We start from the raw sequence: 19111 nt of genomic DNA on the forward strand, positions 1-19111 counted from the left end.
GGAGTTCTGCAGCAAGGACATGGTGCGCTGCTTCTAGAGGCTCCGTGTCCTCCTTGTCACCCGCAGGTTCCCACAGAGTGCGCAACTCTTTGCCATAGCAAAGCAACGCCGGAGCATATCCGGTGACCACGCTCTCTGCAGTGCGCATGGCAAGGCCAATCTCAGGTATATGCCTGTCCCAGTCTTTGTGGTTAGCACAGTATGCTCATAGTCACTGCTTAATAGTTCCATTGTGATGCTCAACCATCTGTCCAGCCGGCCGGTAAGGCACACTATGCCAATGCTTGATTCCCCAGTGTTTCAGAAAGTTGCGCCATAATGTGCTAACGAAGGGCTTTCCGTTGTCACTGGTGATTGCTGCAGGGGCCCCATGGCGGCAGAACACTTGGACCATGCACTCCAGGATTTTTACAGTGGTTGCTGCTCGTAGAAGAAACAGCTCTGGAAACTTTGTCAACTTGTCAATGATAACTAACAAGTATTTGTGGCCACGAGGTGTAGACGGCAGGGGTCCAGTAATGTCCACACTAAGCTCTTCCATGGGTGCTGTTGCCTACTGACTGCTCATCAGGCCTTTAGGCTTCTTGCGTCGAGCTGTTGTGCACTGGCATATACCACAGCACTGCACATATTTTGATATGTCCGCCCGCATGCCCAGCCAGACGAATCGTGCCGCCACACGCCTCAAGGTTTTGAAAAATCCAGCGTGGGCCACAGCGGGGTAGTCATGCGCCATTTTCAATGCCAGGTGCTGGAGTTGAGAAGGTACCCTTGTTACCTCAAGAGTTGCCTCTTTGCTGAATGAGCAGTCCGCTTGGCTCCAGTTCTGTTGTTTCTGCCAGATCATGATAAAAGCGATGATCAGGGTCTTAATTCGGCAGCATAGCCCCTTGGACGACGGTTTTCAGTTTTGAGAGACAGCTGTCACGAGCCTGTTCTTGTGCGAGTTGTACTGTGTCACTTAAGGGTGTTGCATCATCCTCCAAGGCAAGTGCTACTTGCTCAAATGTAATTTTCCCTTCAGGTTCTGGTGCAGCAATGGGAAACAGTTTCTCGAGCAAGCTGTCACTGTGGTGGTCCTCACATTGAAGAGGGGCTCTACTCAGGGCATCTGCAGGTATATTTGCTAGCCCCTGTCTGTGCTTAATTCGGCAATTGAAACCCTGCAAGCGGAGGACCCAGTGCTTGACCCTGGGCGAAACTTGGTCAGTGCTAAACATCCATGACAGGGATGAGTGGTCACAGTGTATTTCAAACTCTGTAAATGCAAGATACGGCCTGAATTTGTCCACTGCCCACACCACTGCAATGCATTCCCACTCCTGGACAGTATAGTGGCTTTCGGCCTCTGTGAGAACTCTGCTAATGAAGAAAACTGGCTGCAGTCCATCAGGGTGAGCCTGCCGTAGCACAGCTGCAATGCCAATGCCGCTTGCATCCGTTTCAACCACAAAGGGTCGATTTAGATGTGGAAGGCTCATAACTGCATCCTGAGCTAAGGACTGCTTGAGCGTAGTGAAAGCCTGCTCTTGGCGCTCTTCCCACTGCCATGGCTTGTTTTTCTTCTAAAGGACAGTGAGTGGATGTGTTGTCAGTGAGAAGTGTAGTGTGAAGCTGCGATAATAACCAGCAAGTCCTAGGAAAGCCTGTTTAATCTTGGTGGGTCTTCGGGTAATCCAGCACCGCCCGCACTTTCTCTTCATCTGGTCTCCACTGCCGAGGGGAGATGACGTGGCCCAAGAACTTAAGGGACTGACTGCAGACCTACATTTTATCCAGGTTAATCATAAGGCCAGCATTCTGAATGCGCTGTAACACTTCTCTGACATGCTCTACATGGCTCTGAAGATTCTCGGAGTAGACAAGGATATCGTCTAGAAACGCCATGGCGAAGTTATGATTGATTCCCTGCAACACCCGGTCCATCAAGGTTTGAAAAGTTGCTGGGCCACCTGCCACCCGAAAGGGCATTCTCGTAAACTTGAATGTACCTTGATGGCAGATGAAGGCTGTTTTCGCTATGTCAGCCTCGGAAACAGGAACCTGAAAAAACCCCTGGGAGAGGTCACAGCTCGAGAACCACATTGCACAGCCCAATTGCGCAAGCAGCCAGTCCGTTCGAGGCATTGGGTAGGCAGGTGGCAGGTAGGCACGCACCCTGGTGCGTGCGTTCAATGGTCGGTAGCCACCAGACTTCTTGGCACCGGGGCACTAGTCCAAGGGCTGGTGCTATATCTTATAAGGCCCTGTGCCAGGAGGTCATTTACACAACCCGCAATGATCTGAAGCAAAACTGCTAGCCAGCCTAGTTGGAACGAATTCATTGTGGTACTTGTGCGAAAACAAGCAGGGATGAAAAAGGAGTACACACGGACAAGCGCAACATAACAACTGATTTATTTTTGAAAAAATGTTTGCTTAAAAGCTCAACGCGATCTGCACTATTCTGCCAGAGAGCACACACCATCCGCGCATTCGCTCTAGGCAACAATGCCCCAGATCATCGCGTCCACACACACATACACATACACACAAAAAAAACACATCAAAGGCATGTACACTGACCAAATGAAAAGAAAACATCACTAAAGATATGCAGACAGCAGCGAAATCTCCTTATCTAATAAAGCAACAGAAGGATAGCTGATGCACATGTCTTTAAGTCCTCAAGTGTGGGCCAAAGTACTGCGTGGAACCAAGGCTCAGCATCGTCGACAAGTTGGCACTCACAAGAGACATTGCCAGGAGTGTCCCTGAGAAAGAAAAGGAACGGTGCGTGGTGGAATGTGTGGACGTGGTTGCCAAGGTTGAGGTGAGCGGTAGATCTACGGCTGATGTTGAAAGGACTGCTAAGTATTTGGTTGATGAAAGACTACGTGTTGTGCAGGTGGACAAAGAAGGTTTTATTGTGGTTTTACCAAATGAGTGTTATTTAGATAAAGCTATCCAAGCAGTTCACAAGTACTTCAAAATAAGTGATGAAAGGTAGAAGATGCGAAAAAGAAGGAGGTTGAGCTACTAAAAGGATGCAACCAAGAAAAGCTCGCGCTAGAAGTAAAGAACGCGAAAGGAATGAAATTGGACATATCTTCTACCGCTAAAACACACAAGGAAGGAATTCCGTTCAGGCCACTTGTGTCGGAAAGAGGGTCTTGGCAGGTCCTTGTCGTGGGATTCCTGCAGAAAATGCTAAATTCCTTGGTAGTACAGGATCTGTTCTTGTTGGACAACCCTGACGGGCTTGTTATGTTTTTGGCATCAGACAGTATAAGTGGTTGCAACTGGAGATTTAGCATAGACGTAAAGGACCTCTTCTATTCCTTACCGCAAGGACCCCTCATGAGCTCAGTTAACTACTGCATCACAAAGGACAACGATGAAGTTGCTTTCTGCAACATGTGTGGGATGACAGTTGAATCCTTCCTAGAACTTTTGCTTTTTTATTTACAGAACACACACGTAGGATTCTGTGATGTAACTTACATACAGGCTAAGGGGGTGTGCATTGGTTCTAAGGTGGCTCTTATCCTCAGCAGCATTTTTCTGGGAAGTATTGACAAAGAGCTCGAAAATGATTTAGGAGGTATAACATACAAGATATACAGGTATGTTGAGGACTATTTGATATTGAGCAGACAATAGGACAAGGAAGGGTTCAAGAATAAGGTGGTTGATGCCTTCAATTCTCGGGGGAAAGGCTTGACATTTACGTCAGAAGTACCTGTAGGAAGCGAATTGCAGTTTCTTGATATCAAGTTAGATTTTGGACTGGGGCACGTGTGCTGGCAATTCTCGCTTAGAGCGGGAAGCCACTTTTGAATTTCGCATCTAACCACTCCAGACTTGTGAAGAATGGTATTGTCATGTCTTGTTTCATATCAGCATTAAGAAAGTCATGTTTTCACACTGCGAACACTGTGTTTCTTCAGCAAGTTGATCGCTTGCGAAAAGCCAGGTATCCAATCACCATTCTGCAGGCTTCATGCACTAGGCTAATAAAGAAATTAAAACAGGAAGAAGACTTATGTGGTGCTAATCCCAGAAAAAATGAACCAATTTCCAAGGTTTCGGTCATTCCGTATGTGCAAGGCATTTCACACAGACTTAAAAAGGTTGCCGAAAATTACGGAGTGAAAGTGGTGTTTTCAGCCCATAACAAAATAGGAAAGGTGTGTTCCAAGGTGAAAAAGGTGTTCGGATGCAAGGAACGAACAAAAAAAGAATGCAGTATCTAACATTCGAGCAAGAACCAGTTTGTGGATTGCACGACTAATGCAGTGTATAACATTCCTGTGACGTGTGGTCATGCGTACGTGGGGCAGACTGGACGTTGCTGCAACACTAGACTAAGAGAACATTTGTCCAGCCTGAAAGGCCGCCCTAGTACGCATATGGCCATGCACTGTAAAGAATGTGGGTGCATACCTCAGCCTGGAGGCACTGGCATTTTGTTCAAACATCGGAACAAGACTGCGAGGGAAATAGTTGAGGCCCTTTGAATTGATAGACTAAAAGACAAGTGCATCAGCCATGCTTCTGTTACTTTATTAGATAAGGAGATTTCGCTGCTGTCTGCGTATCTTTATTGACGTGTTCTTTTCATTTGGTCAGTGTACGTGCCTTTGATGTGTTTTTTTTTCGTGTGTGTGTGTATGTGTGTGTGGACGCGATGATCTGGGGCTTTGTTGTCTAGAGTGATTGTTATATGCGTGGATGGTGTGTGCTCTCTGGCAGAATAGCGCAGGTCGTGTTGGGCTTTTAAGCAAACATTTCTTCAAAAATAAATGAGTTGTTAGATTGCACTTGTCCGTGTATACTCCTTTCTTCGTCTCCGTTTGTTTTCGAGCAAGTACCACAATGACCTCAATGATCTTTTGCTTTTTAGCATTTACTGGATGCAACTTGCATCTCATAGGTGCACTATCCCCAGTCTCAGTGCAGTGCTGAGCGAGAGTGGTACATCCAAAAATTGCTGTAAACAAATGGTGGAAGTCACCGAGCACTTTATTCATGGTTGGTATGTCTTCGTCAGCTGGAATGGTGCTGCCTGTGCCTGGGGCTACAAGCACTTCTTCAAAGAGGCCCTGTCAACAATAAGATTCGCCATTTTTCTCTATCGCGAGCGCGGTGGTTATATCCTTGTCACACTTAGCAAATGGCACAATGCACTGCGGGTCAGTTCCACTAGTCCACCCTGCGCTACATGTAGGGATATGCCTGTCGCAGTCGAAAAGTCTCTGCCATGCACAATGTCCTGACACAAATCTGGCACACACAGGAAGCGTTGGATGCGGTTGCTTGCGGCCCAATGTACCTTGCACATTAAGGGTGTGGTTGATTGCGACCAACCTGATGCCAATCGGAGGGCTCGTTCCTGTGTCCCGAGTTTGGCACCCGTCGTCTCCGCTACCCTTGCCGCTGGCCCTCCAAGCAAGCTCACACTTGAGTCCGTATCTAGCAGGGCCAGGAATATAGTCTGCTCAATCCGCACTTCCAGGAGAGGCTTCTTGTTGCCGACCAAGGCCACTACCCGCAGCACTGTCTCGTAGGTGCTTGCCGGAGTAGCACCTACAGTCTCCCGTTTCTCGGGCGCTGTGAGCGGAAATGTCCGATTCTGTTGCATCGGTAGCAGCGGGGCGGGCCGCTACGCCGACCTGACGGGCACTCGCGGACTATGTGACCGACGCCTCTGCAGCAATGGCAGGTAATTCTACCGGAGTCGAGCAGTTGGTATCCTTGCAGCTGTGATGGTAATGGGAGATGTGGCCTTGCAGCGGAAGCAGGCGATCTGTGTGACTGGTCCCGGTGGTAGGATGGCTGTATCGCCACGGGGTCAACTGGTCACAGCACTTATCAAAAAAATGGGAAACCCTTTGTGGCAATTGGGTGCTCCGCGAATGGTGTATTAAAGGAACCACTTTTCGAAGTAATCATCGATTGACGTCAGTATCAGAGTTTATTGCCTCATGAATGTATCGAATCCATCACGAACGAGCAGAGTTAACAGGGATTTGTCGCACACTTTAAGTGCTTTCTGTCTTCTTTCGTCAAGACAGGCGAGCAGGGAGGGATGACACAGGGGAAGCGTCATGAAATGTGGTCGCTCTCTCCCACTATGTAACCTGAACAGAGTATAGAGCGCGGGCCCGGTACGTGGTGGCACTTCGTGGAAAGAAGCGCATCTGATCCAAACGCTGCTCTTGCTTTATGTCAGCTAACCCACTACGGGGGTTATGGTGCTTGGCTACTGACGAAGGTTGTGGGATTGAATCCCGGCCTCATTTTTGATGGAGGCCCTTGTACTTACATTCAGGTGCACGTTAAAGAACCCCAGGTGGTCGAAATTTCCGGAGCCCTCCACTACGGCGCCTCTTATAATCATCTTGTGGTTTTGGACGTTAAACCCCAACCAACCCCAACATTATTGATTTCTGTCAGCTATCGGCCAATAGCAGCAATCTGCTGTATGGCAGCCCCCTAATGAGTGTGAGTGCGGTCCTCTATATGAAGAGAGGGTCCACGATTTGGCTGAGCGTCTGTTTATGCACCAAGCACGAGAGCTGGTGCAGGACTCCTTTACCCGGCATAAAATGATTGTGGAACAAAATGTTTTTCGCTTCGGTTTTAGTTTCGTTCCACAGAAAAAAGTTACCTTTCAGTTTCGGTTTTGTAACGAAATAAAAATTACATCATCTCCCACTAAAGGGAACCATGTGGGTATGCGAAGCAGCGCTGGGTGTTCACCTGTGGTTCCATTGTTCCATTCGTATGTTTACGTTTATGTTTCATTTGTGTGTGGAGTTGTGTATATGTTGTGTACCGCTTATGTTACCCCCCCAGCTCAATGTCTCCGTTGCGCTTCGGCTTCGCGTTACCTCGCAGCTTCGAAATTCGCTTGCCGGCATTGCCGTTTACGTTCAGCTTCGCGAGCGTCTGTAGTGCCCTTGCGAAGGAGAGTGCAATGCTTGCCGTTTACGTTCAGCTTCGCGAGCGTCTATAGCGCCCTTGCGAAGGAGAGTGCAACGCCTGCCGTCTTTGCCGTTTACGTTCAGCTTCGCGAGCGTCCATAGCGCCCTTGCAAAGGAGAGTGCAATGCTTGCCGGCGTTGCCGTTTACGTTCAGCTTAACGGGCGTCCATAGCACCCTTGTAAAGGAGAGTGCAACGCTTGCCGGCGTTGCCGTTTACGTTCAGCTTCATGAGCGTACATAGCGCCCTTGCGAAGGAGAGTGCAGCGCTTGCCGGCGTTGCCGTTTACGTTCAGCTTCACGAGCGTCCATAGCACCCTTGCAAAGGAGAGTGCAACGCTTGCCGGCGTTGCCGTTTACGTTCAGCTTCACGAGCGTGCATAGCGCCCTTGCGAAGGAGAGTGCAACGCTTGCCGGCATTGCCATTTACGTTCGGCTTCGCGAGCTTCCATAGCGCCATTGCGAAGGAGAGTGCAACGGGAGCAAGCGTGCGCCGCATTATATACGAGCGCACAGCTGTGGCGGAGAGAGAGAAACGGGAGAGGAGAAACGAAGTGGAGGCAGCGCTCACGCCACCTCCTCCACCCCACCTCCTCGCGCTCACGCGAGGAGAGGGGGCAGAGTTGGCAAATGCGCTGTGGGGAGTGGATGCGTGAGGGAAGGACGGACACAGGCCCGAGCGAAAGCTGCTTCGCACCTAAAAAATAGATGTTCCCGAACGGTTTGTAACGGTTTATATTTCTATGCAAAAATTTGTAATTAAAGTTGTGATAAAACCATAGTATTTAATTTTCTCATAAGTGAATCATGAAATCTCTGAGCAGCATGAATTCTCTGAGCGACATGCTTTGCGTCAAGGGAGTGAGCATGATCTCAGAAGGAGCATGTCGTTGACTGTAGTCTCTAATATGTGAGACCGCTGTTCTGATAAAACAAACTTCAGCGCCAAGAATGCCCTTTTCACACTGGCCTGTGTGACTATCGCACCAAGGTCCGCTTGCATTAATGTACACAGCTGTGGTTGTCACTCTTTTCGTTTATCGCAAAATTTCAATGCATCTTTACTTTGGGATCCCTGCCTGAGAGACACGCTCCCCTTACTTGAGCATTAATGCTCATGTTGCATGACCTTGGTTGTTCCCGACTGCCAACTTATCCTTTGAACCAAAAAAAATATTTCGGTTCCATGCCGGAGTGAAAATTATAGATAACGTTTCGGTTATATTTTCAGTCAGGACAAAAATATCGTTCTTTTTTTTTTCGTTGTTGTTCCGTTCTGACACACTTCCTAGCAGTAGGCATACGATGACATTGGTTTATGATTGCAAATACATTAGGTTCTGTGGAACTGGATTGGGGACTCGTCACAACTTCATGTGAACCGTTTGTACTATTAAATGGGTTCATATTAACTAGCCGTAGAGATATGGGAAGACTTGTTTGAAGGGTGTCCACATTTCCTGTGCAGGTGCGTGAGACGCTGCTGTTTGGTGGCCACAGCCTGGAAGCCCAGCTGATGCTCAGTGTGACCCAGTGGCCATGCGACCCCACTTGCATCCTCGTAGCTGGATGCTCCAAGTGAGCACACATTTCAATGAGCCATCCTATTTGCTGGAGCGTTTTGGCCTGTTTGGCCACGTCTGAAAGGCCATCTGCCATGTAAAAGCCTAGGGCAGATATCGTCTTTGGGCAACGCTTGAAATACAAGTGCATGCATCACACCGAAAGCCCGCAACGCTGAAACTGGAAGAAAGAGAAACTGTCACTTGCTGGAACCCAGAATATTTAATTGGCTCCTTGACATAAGATTACTGGGCAGGGCATGCAGCAAGCTGAAAAATCTGGGAGGATGTTTGGTTGGTTGGTTCCGACAAATTGCAGCGCAATAAACACACAGATGGGACAAGGACGAGTGCTCAACTGGCAACAACTTTGATGGGAAAAATTGCATATTGTCCAACGCAGACGTCATCAACTACACGTGCGTAATGAGTGAAATCTTCATTGCATTTTCTCTTCTATCAATTGCTGCACAAACGTTGTCATGCATCTCTGTTAACCTCCAAGTTTATGCAGCTCAGGGTTCATAGCGGTCCTTGAAAGTCCTGGAATTTAAAATAGCATTTTCAAGGCCTTGAAAACCCTCAAGTTTTTTTATGTCCTTGAATTTCGTCAATACACTTTTGTTCCGCCAGTTTTTAGCTGTTGCCTTTTGAATACACCCTGTGCTAATATTCGATCGCATATTACAGTTGTCGAATTCTCTTCGACATTAATTTAAAATTTGGAAGTATTTGAAACGAATGAATAGACGCAAAACTGAAAGGCGAGCTAGTTGGTACTGATTCATAATGGTGTAATAGTTGCTAGTTGGAACTGATTCATAATAGTTAAGCGCTCGGGGTGTTCACTTCCTTGTTTTCGTCTTTTTTTGCGCAACTATTAGGCCATTATGAATGAATAAGACGTGTTCTGCCGCATGTAACCCACTTAAAGGACGGTTTCACTGCAGCACATGGCTGCTGTGCCGTGAAGCCACCTTGTTGGGGGGGAAATTCGTACCGCAACGAACTTGTGCACTTTGGTAATTCCTTTTTTCTTCTTTTTTTTAAGAGTGTGTTGTAAGAGCCAAGTGTAACAAATTTTAAAACTTGAAGTATTTCACCGCATATAATGTGCATCCTGCTGCTATTCTAATTTGCTTCAACCAGCATGAGCCTACAGAGGAAGATTTTAATTTGTGGGGGTTGCGGTTGTGTGTGTACATATACTATACTCGCCTGGATTCATGGCATAGTGGTGTATCACATAATTGCCACTGCAAAGCAATTACAAGTTCAGGGGAAGATGACAAACACGGGGTGTGTCGCTGGAGCCGACGCTTCGACTTGTCTTCTTCCAGGCTGCAAAGTCATCTTGAGGGGTTTGTGGGTGCATTCTAGTAAATTATTGCAAACTCAGCAAACTAAAAAAGATCTGGTGCGCTCCTCTGTTCTGTGTCTTCTTTCGTGTTCCTAATTTCTTGCAGTTCTTAATCATTTACTAGACACAAAGTAAGTTGGAAGTGCCGCTCATGTCGTCATGTTTGTGGTTCATTCCTGTGTTTTTGTGTCATATTCGCAGCAATTATATCATATTGCCGCATGCCATCATGTATGAGCCATCCGCTGTGGCACGTACACGCGAGTGGAGGAAGAAGAGAACGTTGTTGTTGCTGATCTGGTTCTGGGGAAGACGTCAACTCCTGGCTGTCTGTCTTATTTTGCCCGTGACACTGGTGGAGGCGCTGGGTACATGCACCTTGGCTCCAAATTTCCAGCCGGGACGCCTAGCAACTTGGAGACAGCTACAGCTCCCACAGCAAGAAGCAGCCGCCGCCTGCTAGGACTACCCCCCGAACTCGGTCCCTTGTCAAGACTTGACAAGATGACAACCTCGACTATAAGCCAGGCGAGTCAAGCCAATGACGCCTATTCTTCTCTGCTCCCGCATGTTTTTCATGCACCGCAGACACCACGGTCTTTCCATGGAGACATTCTTGAGGATGTTGATGGCTGGCTTGACCACTTCGATCGAGTTGCCAGCATCAATGAATGGGATGAAGGTCGCAAGCTGCGGAGAGTTTACTTCGCATTGGAAGACTCTGCCAAAACATGGTACGAGAACCATGAGGGTTCCTTTGCGACATGGCAAGAGTTTATTCGACAGTTCCGCGATGCGTACTGCAACGCCGAAAAGAAGGAGAGAGCGGAACAAGCCATCTCGTCTAGGAACCAGCGACCGAACAAGAGAGTTCCGATGTTTGTTGAGGACGTGCTTCGACTCTTCAGGCGCGCCGACCCTGTGATGTCCAAGGAAAAGAAGGTGCGGCATTTGATGCGTGGGGTTAAAGAACAGCTCTTCGCCGGACTAGTACGTAATCCAGCAAAGACCATTGCCGAGTTCATCAGTGAGGCGACCATGATGGAACGTACTCTCCAGCAGCGGTCGTCACAGTACGAACACCACGACATAACGGCCACGGCATGCTCTATTGGGTCTGACAGCGTGAGGCAGGCTCTCGCAGAGTTAGCGCCCGTCCTCGTTTTTTCTGTCTGTCCAAGTACCCCGTTCGCGCTATACAATTCGTCATGACATACCAACTAGCCCAAGCCGCTACCCTTCTCGCAGACTTCATAAGAAGTGTCGTGCGGGACGAGCTATGCCAATTCCAAGCAGTGGGACCTCAACCAACCGCGACAGCATTCGCGGACGTCATCAGAAATGAAATCAGACAGGCGGTCACACCACTTGCACCACCAAGACCTGAGGTCTTTGTCCTGACTTATGCGGTGGCCCTACGATCTCCTGCACCACACGCTACTGGTCCTACTTTGCGGACAATGGATCAGCCTAGTCATCTATTCCAAAACGCCTTTTCGACTTCGCTACCCGCGTCAAGGTTCCTGAGCACACCCACGTATCTGCCGTTCGGCTCAAGACAGAACGCTACCAAGGCAAGCGTGTGGTGCCCGTCGGATAACCGTCCGCCATGTTACCACTGTGGCGAAGCGGGCCACATGTATCGTACTTGTCAGTACCGCCAACTCTGTCTCCGCGGCTTCCACCCTGATGCTCGGTGCCCACGCTACAGTGAGCGCCCCCGCGAAATTGAAGTGTACCTTATGGGCCAGCAAATTCCTCCCCCTGTTCAACGCCGCCAATCACGATCATTGTCGCCTCGCCGCTCCATGTCACCTAGCTAGCTTGCCCTCATCGTCCTACGCTCCTTTCATAAGCCGGTCACCGAGTCCCCACAGGGAAAACTAAAAACCGCGGCTTCCGGGGGTGAAGCCGCTTCCCAACGAACTGTCAAATAGCCTCCCTCGATGCAACGGCCCAATGATGACCGTTCTGATTTTTCGTAATTTTCTGAGAGTAACAAGACTGTTTCTGCCGACATAACCGTATTTGTTGATAATCATGCTGTCACTGCCCTCGTCGACACTGGCGCCGATTAGGTATTCAGTTATGAGCGGCGCCCTGGCATCTAAACTGAGGAAAGTTACCACCCCATGGCAAGGACCCCCGTAGCGCACGGCAGGTGGCCATCTGATGAAGCCAACTGGAATGTACACGGCACATATTCGGATACGTGCATCGTTATTATGGAGGGACATGGTACCTGGGGCTATCTTGTTCATTTTCTTGCCAGATTCAATTAAAAAGCACAAATGTATATATATGTATTTCTTTGTGCTGATTTTAAAAGTGCAGTAATTTTTTCTTTGACTCAAATAATTATTGAGATAATTAAATATTAATTACTATTATTTGGTGAGACAATAGATAATAAAAAGCTGGGCAGAAAGTTATGTTTAATGCATGAGTGGAAAGCAGAATGAATAAGAATCAAACTGTTGCAAGCAGTTTTCAAATCCAACAACAATTAACAATTTAGCAGCCCATTGAAATTTAGCATTTACAGTACAGGTACTAACGATCAAGAACATAGGCAGTTTAAAAAAATAATAGAAGATGAAAAGAGGGAATTTGCTTGCAGCATTTCAAGCTTTATGCATTTAGCTTCATAGAGCAAAAAACGTTACAGCTGTAGCTATTCTAGAGCTTGAGCAATTGCTGCACCAAATAAACAGGGCGAGTAAAAGCTTGTTTTGAGAAAATGCAAGAAAACAGATAAAGCTCATTTTGAACCACATGTAATAGGAGATATTGAAATATTTTTGTTAGATGGTTATAGTCTCCACTAGGGACATAACCTGCATGCCTACTGCTGCAGCACACATCATTCAGAAGCAGCATATCGATATAAAAGCTCAATTTTCGTGCTTTTTCTCCATCGAAATATAGCTCGTTATAAATTGCTGTTGGGGCTGAAATATCAATCCAAGATGTAAGAAACTTGGTCAGCACTTGCGACAATGCCTGTATGTTACGAAAATACTATATTCAGAAAATTAATTTTTTCCATGATTTTTCATCTCTAAGACCAGTGTGCCCCCTTAACTCTCTGCTCTTGTCTGCTTATTCTGGGACTGGACTTTCTTCGTGAATACGGCGCAATCATTGATCTACGTGAGTTGCTAGTGTAATTCGAGGACCCCTTTCATCCTGAAGCTGAAGCTGACAACACCCACTTCTCGAAGACAGTCCTACGCATGTCCCCCAAATCTGTGACTCTGCCCCCTTGTAGCAGCCTCTTTGTCAGTGTTGAATGTGAGCAGGATGTCCCTGACACTGTAATCGCGGAGGGAAATTTGTCTCTCCTTCTTGGACAACAAATCTGTGTTGTCCGAGGCATTATGCAACCCGGAAATAGACAGGCTTGCCTACTAGTCACGAACTTCAGCGAGGAGTATCGCCATCTTACAAGGCGCACCGCAGTCGCATACCTTGAAGACATTGCCAACGTCTCGGGTCCCTCAACATTACCTGCCCTTTTATCATGCGACCATTCCGCTGTGGCATTCGCAAGCACTCTCGACGTAAACCAGGACCTACCTTCAGCACAACGGGAACGTCTTTTTGATATACTCAATTCATTTCGAGATTGCTTCACTACAACCTCGAAGGTCAAACAGACGCCGCTTGCCAAGCATCGTATCATCACCGAGCCTACCGAGAGACCTGTTCGACAACATGCCTACAGGGTGTCGCAAAAAGAACAAGACGCTATACGTCAGCAAGTCCAGCAGATGCTCAAGGACAACGTCATCCTGCCATCGACCAGTCCCTGGGCTTCCCCTGTTGTGTTAGTAAAGAAAAAAGACGGTGCCCTGCGCTTTTATGTTGATTATCAAAAATTGAACAACATCACGAAGAAAGACATTTATCCTTTACCCCGGAATAGATGACTCCTTGGACCGTATACGGAATGCTCAATACTTCCATGGATCTACACAGTGGCTACTGGTAAATCGCAGTTGACGAGCGTGACCGCGAAAAGACCGCTTTTATTACTCCTGACGGTCTCTACGAGTTCAAAGTCCTTCCCTTCGGCTTATGCTCGGCGCCAGCTACTTCTCAAAGAATGACGGACAAATGACGTGGTGACTAGATGACGTGGTGGTCTTCTCGGACACCTTTAAACAGCACATCCAGCGCCTACAGACAGTTCTTGAGGCGATTTGAACAGCTGGACTTTCTCTCAAACCTGAGAAATGTTATTTTGCCTACGAGGAACTCAAGTTTCTTGGTCACGTCGTAAGCCACGCTGGTATCCGCCCAGACCCTGAGAAAACAAGCGCTGTCGCCGCACTTCCCGTGCCAACAAACAAGCGCGATCTACGCCAATTCCTGGGGCTGTGCACGTACTACAGACGCTTTGTCAAAGGTTTTTCCAAAATCACTGAACCCCTCAACCAACTTACGAAAGGGGTCATGGTTATGTTTGGGGTCATGATCAGCGGCATGCCTTTGATACCCTGCGACACCGTCTCCAGGCTCCCCCTGCACTCGGTCACTTTGATGAGAACGCTGCCACAGAGCTACACACCGATGCCAGCAACGTTGGACTTGGAGGTGTATTGGTTCAATGGCAAAATGGCCTAGAGCGTGTGATTGCCTATGCCAGTCGAACATTATCATCTGCAGAGAAAAACTACTCTGCAACAGAAAAAGAATGCTTAGCTGTTGTTTGGGCTATCACAAAGTTTCGACCAAACTTGTACGGCCGCCCATTCAGAGTAGTTAGCGACCACCATTCTCTATGCTGGCTCGCCAATCTCAAAGATCCTTCAGGTTGTCTGGCACGGTGGAGCCTTCGGCTGCAAGAATTTGACGTTACCATCATTCACAAGCCAGGATGCAAACACACCGACGCTGACTGTCTCATGTGCATCAATCGGAAGTGCCAACGCTGACCTTGATGAGGACGACACTTCCTTTCCTCTGTATCAGCAACCGACTTGGCTCAACAACAGTGCAACGACTTGGAGCTCAGCCCACTCATTGACTATCTGGAAGGGCGCAAATCCAGTCTTCCTCGAAATTTCCCGTTCCCGCTAGCCTCCTTTTGTTTCCGGGATGGAGTCCTTTACAAGAAGCTCGACCATACGCAAGCTACCGTATAATGCCGATTATAAGTCGACCCCCCATCTTACAACCCCTTCTACGGGAAAAAAAAGTTGACTCCGAACACAGCCTCATGCTGCGGCCATAGCTCACCAATAAGTTTTTCGGAAGAGGGAGTGATGCAAAGAAACATTTATTTGCCCGTGAAACATTGCTTACAACTCGTCGTCGCTTGAGAGAAGGACGCAGTCACGGTCATTGCCATCGTGTGAGCCACTGCTGCTGCTCGCTGTCGGAATGGCTGCCAGTTGTCGTGAACCCAATCTCGAACCGCCTCCTCAATGGCAGGGTATCGTCCAGACTTGGGTCCGCGAAAGGAACGGCGTGTAGCAGCGCACGCGAAGATCTTGGTCCTTTGTTTTCTCTATTCCCTCACGCACTTTTCCGACACATCAAACTTGCGTCCTGCTGCAACGTTGCTTTCCGATTCTGCGTAGAGGATTGCTTGCCTCTTGAAAGCAGCGTTGTACTGTTGCCGGCGTAGCGGTGGCATCTTGGCGTCCGTTTGGCAGTGTCGCAAATCGCGCACACCACTGCTCGCAAGCAAAGCAAAATGCAGAAATAGCGAACAGGTGTAAGTGCAAAAAGACGCGAAGACGCTTGTGGGCGCATGTGACTGGTCATGTGGTTTAATTCCCCGTGAAGTGTTGCCAGCCCACACGGCACTGCCAGCTTTTCTCTGGAACGCCGATGGTTTGTCAACGAATCGTTTCTATTGTATGAAAACCAAACTGCAGGGCGCATCGCAAGGTAAATTCCTCTTTATTTATAGAGCATCGTTCGCCCTCTATCAAAGGTTTGAAATGCTGCTTTCGAGACCGTGTTTCCCAAGCAGTTCGCATTAATGCCGCGTGGCGGTGATTTTTAAACGCGCTCCGTAGTTTCGCCTCGCGTGGTTTTGCTATAGTTTCGCGATCATCATGGCAGATCACAAAAATGTCCGGCTCCGGAAGCGGCGTGCGCGCGTTGGGAGATAGCTGTTGCCGCGACTCCGCTGCCTCTGAGGCTGATGTTATCGATACGTCGAATAGCAGGAAATCCGAGGACGACGACCTGTCGTTGGACCCCACAGATAACTCGACTTTACGATTCCGCGTATAGGTCGACTCCGATTATAGGTCGACCCCCGAACTTTGGAAGGTCATTTTATGAAAAAAACGTCGACTTATAATTGGCAATATACGGTACTTACCTGCTAGTTGTGCTGACCTCGCTTCGTGACGATATTTTACATGCTTGTCACGACGAACCATCGTCCGGACACCTTGGCTACACGCGCACATTGGAACAAATTCGCCGCTCCTATTATTGGCCACGTCTCACAAAGACTGTCAAGCACTACGTTCGCACATTTCGCGACTGCCAACGCCGTAAGACTCCACCTGTCCGACCAGCGGGACTGCTACAACCAATCGCCACACCGAAAGCACCGTTTCATCAGGTTGGCATGGAGTTGCTGGGATCATTCCCCACGTCTGCGTCTGGAAATCGGTGGATTGTGGTTGGCACCGATTATTTAACGTGATACTGTGAAACAAAGGCCCTTCCCAAAGCTACCGCAGCTGACATCGCCCGTTTTTTTGTCAACAATATCGTCCTCCGTCATGGAGTGCCAGCTGTCATAATTACTGATCGTGGGACAGCTTTCACCGCAGAAATGCTACGGGAAGTCTTGAGGCTGAGTGGAACAGAACATCGCAAAACCACGGCCTATCACCCTCAAACAAACGGACTCACTGAACGGCTGAACAAGACGATTGCAGACATGCTGTCAATATATGTGGCCATTGACCACAAGAACTGGGATGATATCCTCCCTTACGTAACTTTTGCTTACAATACTGCAGTGCAAGAAAGTACAGGTTTCACCCCTTTTCACTTAGTGCATGGTCGAGAGGTCACTACAATGCTCGACGCAGTGCTCCTCCTTGACAACCTGGGACTGTTTAACACGGACGCTGCCACGTTTGCTCAACGCGCCGAGGAGGCCCGTCAACTCACCCGACACCATATTCAGAGTTGCCAAACTGCAGACGCACGCCGCTACAATCTTTGTCACCGAGATGTTACCTTCAAACCAGGCGATGAAGTCTGGGTGTGGACCCCCATCCGACAGCGCGGCCGGTCAGAGAAGTTACTGCGGCGCTACTTCGGCCCCTACGAGGCTCTACGCCGACTCAGCAATGTAACCTACGAGGTTCTCCCAGAAGGCACCCCAAGACGTTCCCGTCGGCTTCCACAAACTGGTGTGGTTCATGTTTTAAGGCTCAAGCCATATTTCTCGCGTCGTGAATCGAACGTAGAGTGACTTTCACTACGATGGCCACTTAGCTTCTTTCTTTTTGTTGCTTTTCTGCTTGTTCTTGTTGTGTCCTGCTTTCTTTACTTACTTCTTCAGGGACGGCAGCATGTTCATTTTGCCTTACTGCACAATTGTTTCGTTTGTATAATGACATTTTTTTTCCTCATTTTTTAGCGCGCATAACCAGCATCGAGAGGATGCTTTTCCGGGAGAGGGAGTAATGCCACATGCCATCATGTATGAGCCATCCGCTGTGGCACATACACGCGAGTGGAGGAAGAAGAGAACGTTGTTGCTGGTCTGGTTCTGGGGGAGACGTCAACTCCTGGCTGTGTCTTATTTCGCCCGTGACAATGTATATATTGTCACGGGGTCGTGACGTTGACGAAGACAACAGCCGGCTTGGTCACGATGAAACTCTTTATTTAGCCGAACTTGTGGCCGGGTGTCGTGACGTCGACGTCATGACCCCGTGACAATATATACACTCATATAAGTTGAAAACTTTCTAAGTCCCTTCCATCTAGCTATGCCTATGCTCTTGAATGACTAGCTGCTGCGTACTGGAGCCATCAAGACTTCCACTCCAATCTATTTCTGTAGCTAAGATGCAGTAGATAGTTACAGCAGCAGCGCCAACCAAAGCTAATTCCTGCATTCCTTGTGAGAAACATGTTGACATCTTGAACATTGGAATAACGAAGGGGTTGCACACAAACGCTATCGGGCCTGCATGGAGGATTAAAAAAAACAAGTTATTCATCAGAGAATGGTGTCAAACAAAAGCTGCATCGGTGAAATGATATCAAAAGGTTGGAATTAAGGATTGCCGATTTAACAACTTGTGCCAACAATATGCTGGGCAGGAAAAAGCCATAGGCAACATCACAGTCATGTGAAATGACAAAGGGAAACAACTTGCAGAAATGGAGGACAAGTTGGAGGGAAAGCTTTGGGAACTTAAGATGTTTGAAAATGGGCCTTTTTGTGAGGTGAATCAATTTAAGCAAACTAGCAAATACTGAATCCTGCAGAAAACTGTGCAGTGCAATAAAACCTGCAATGAACAGAATATTTGCAAAGAAAGGAACTGTGAAAACTTGTTTAGTTTGAGAAAAATGTGCCTGCTTTGGCTTGTGTGCAGTGGAGGATGTGCTTCCATGCTGTAAAAGATGCTGTTGACTTTGTCTACAGTCTTGGCAAGTGTTGTTTGGAGTCCTAAGAAATTCTTCGTTAGGGGCTTGAAAGTCCTGAAAAACCCTTCAATTTTTTCTTCAAAAGTTGCTATGAACCCTGTATGTTCCATATGTTGGTACTGGTAGAACGATGAACATTAGCAGCAAGCTGTCATTCACCACCTGGTGAGTTCATTGATAGTGAATTCACCACTGATGGCGCCACCGTACACCCAGGCTGCTTGGGTGCTCCTTTGAGTACTATTGCCACTACTGACGAAGCGCCCCTGAACTTGAGAATGTGACTGCCCGTCCATTCGTCTCTCATTGGCTTGTCCTAGGTGGTGCTGTCATGATGTCTTCATGGCAAGCATGGTGCTTGCTCGAAGCGAAGCGGGGTACGAGGCCTAGGCTGCAGCTACATGGAAGGAAAAGTGCATCACAAGGGCGAATGGAGCAAATTGAAAAGCTGCTCCTGCCAAGTGACCTTCATGCTCTCTGTTGCTTCACTGCAGCAGCACGTACAAAGGTTGCCTCTGTCAAGACTGCGCTCGTCTGCTTCCTTTCATGTGACACGGCTGGTTGGTTTCCTGGA

General features: G+C 48.1%; 1 protein-coding gene across 4 annotated transcripts in view; it reads left to right on the plus strand.

Moving 5' to 3' along the window:
• Window positions 1-19111, plus strand: part of LOC119376133 (uncharacterized) — a 302522-nt gene that overhangs the window by 43810 nt on the left and 239601 nt on the right. For all 4 annotated transcript variants that reach the window (XM_037646065.2, XM_049411363.1, XM_037646066.2 and 1 more), the window contains exon 5: window positions 8435-8544. In XM_037646065.2, the coding sequence (XP_037501993.1) occupies window positions 8435-8544 (110 nt within the window). The remainder of the gene's footprint in view (window positions 1-8434; window positions 8545-19111) is intronic.

The sequence above is a fragment of the Rhipicephalus sanguineus genome, unplaced genomic scaffold (genome assembly GCF_013339695.2).
Source record: "Rhipicephalus sanguineus isolate Rsan-2018 unplaced genomic scaffold, BIME_Rsan_1.4 Seq10967, whole genome shotgun sequence".
NCBI lineage: Eukaryota > Metazoa > Arthropoda > Arachnida > Ixodida > Ixodidae > Rhipicephalus > Rhipicephalus sanguineus.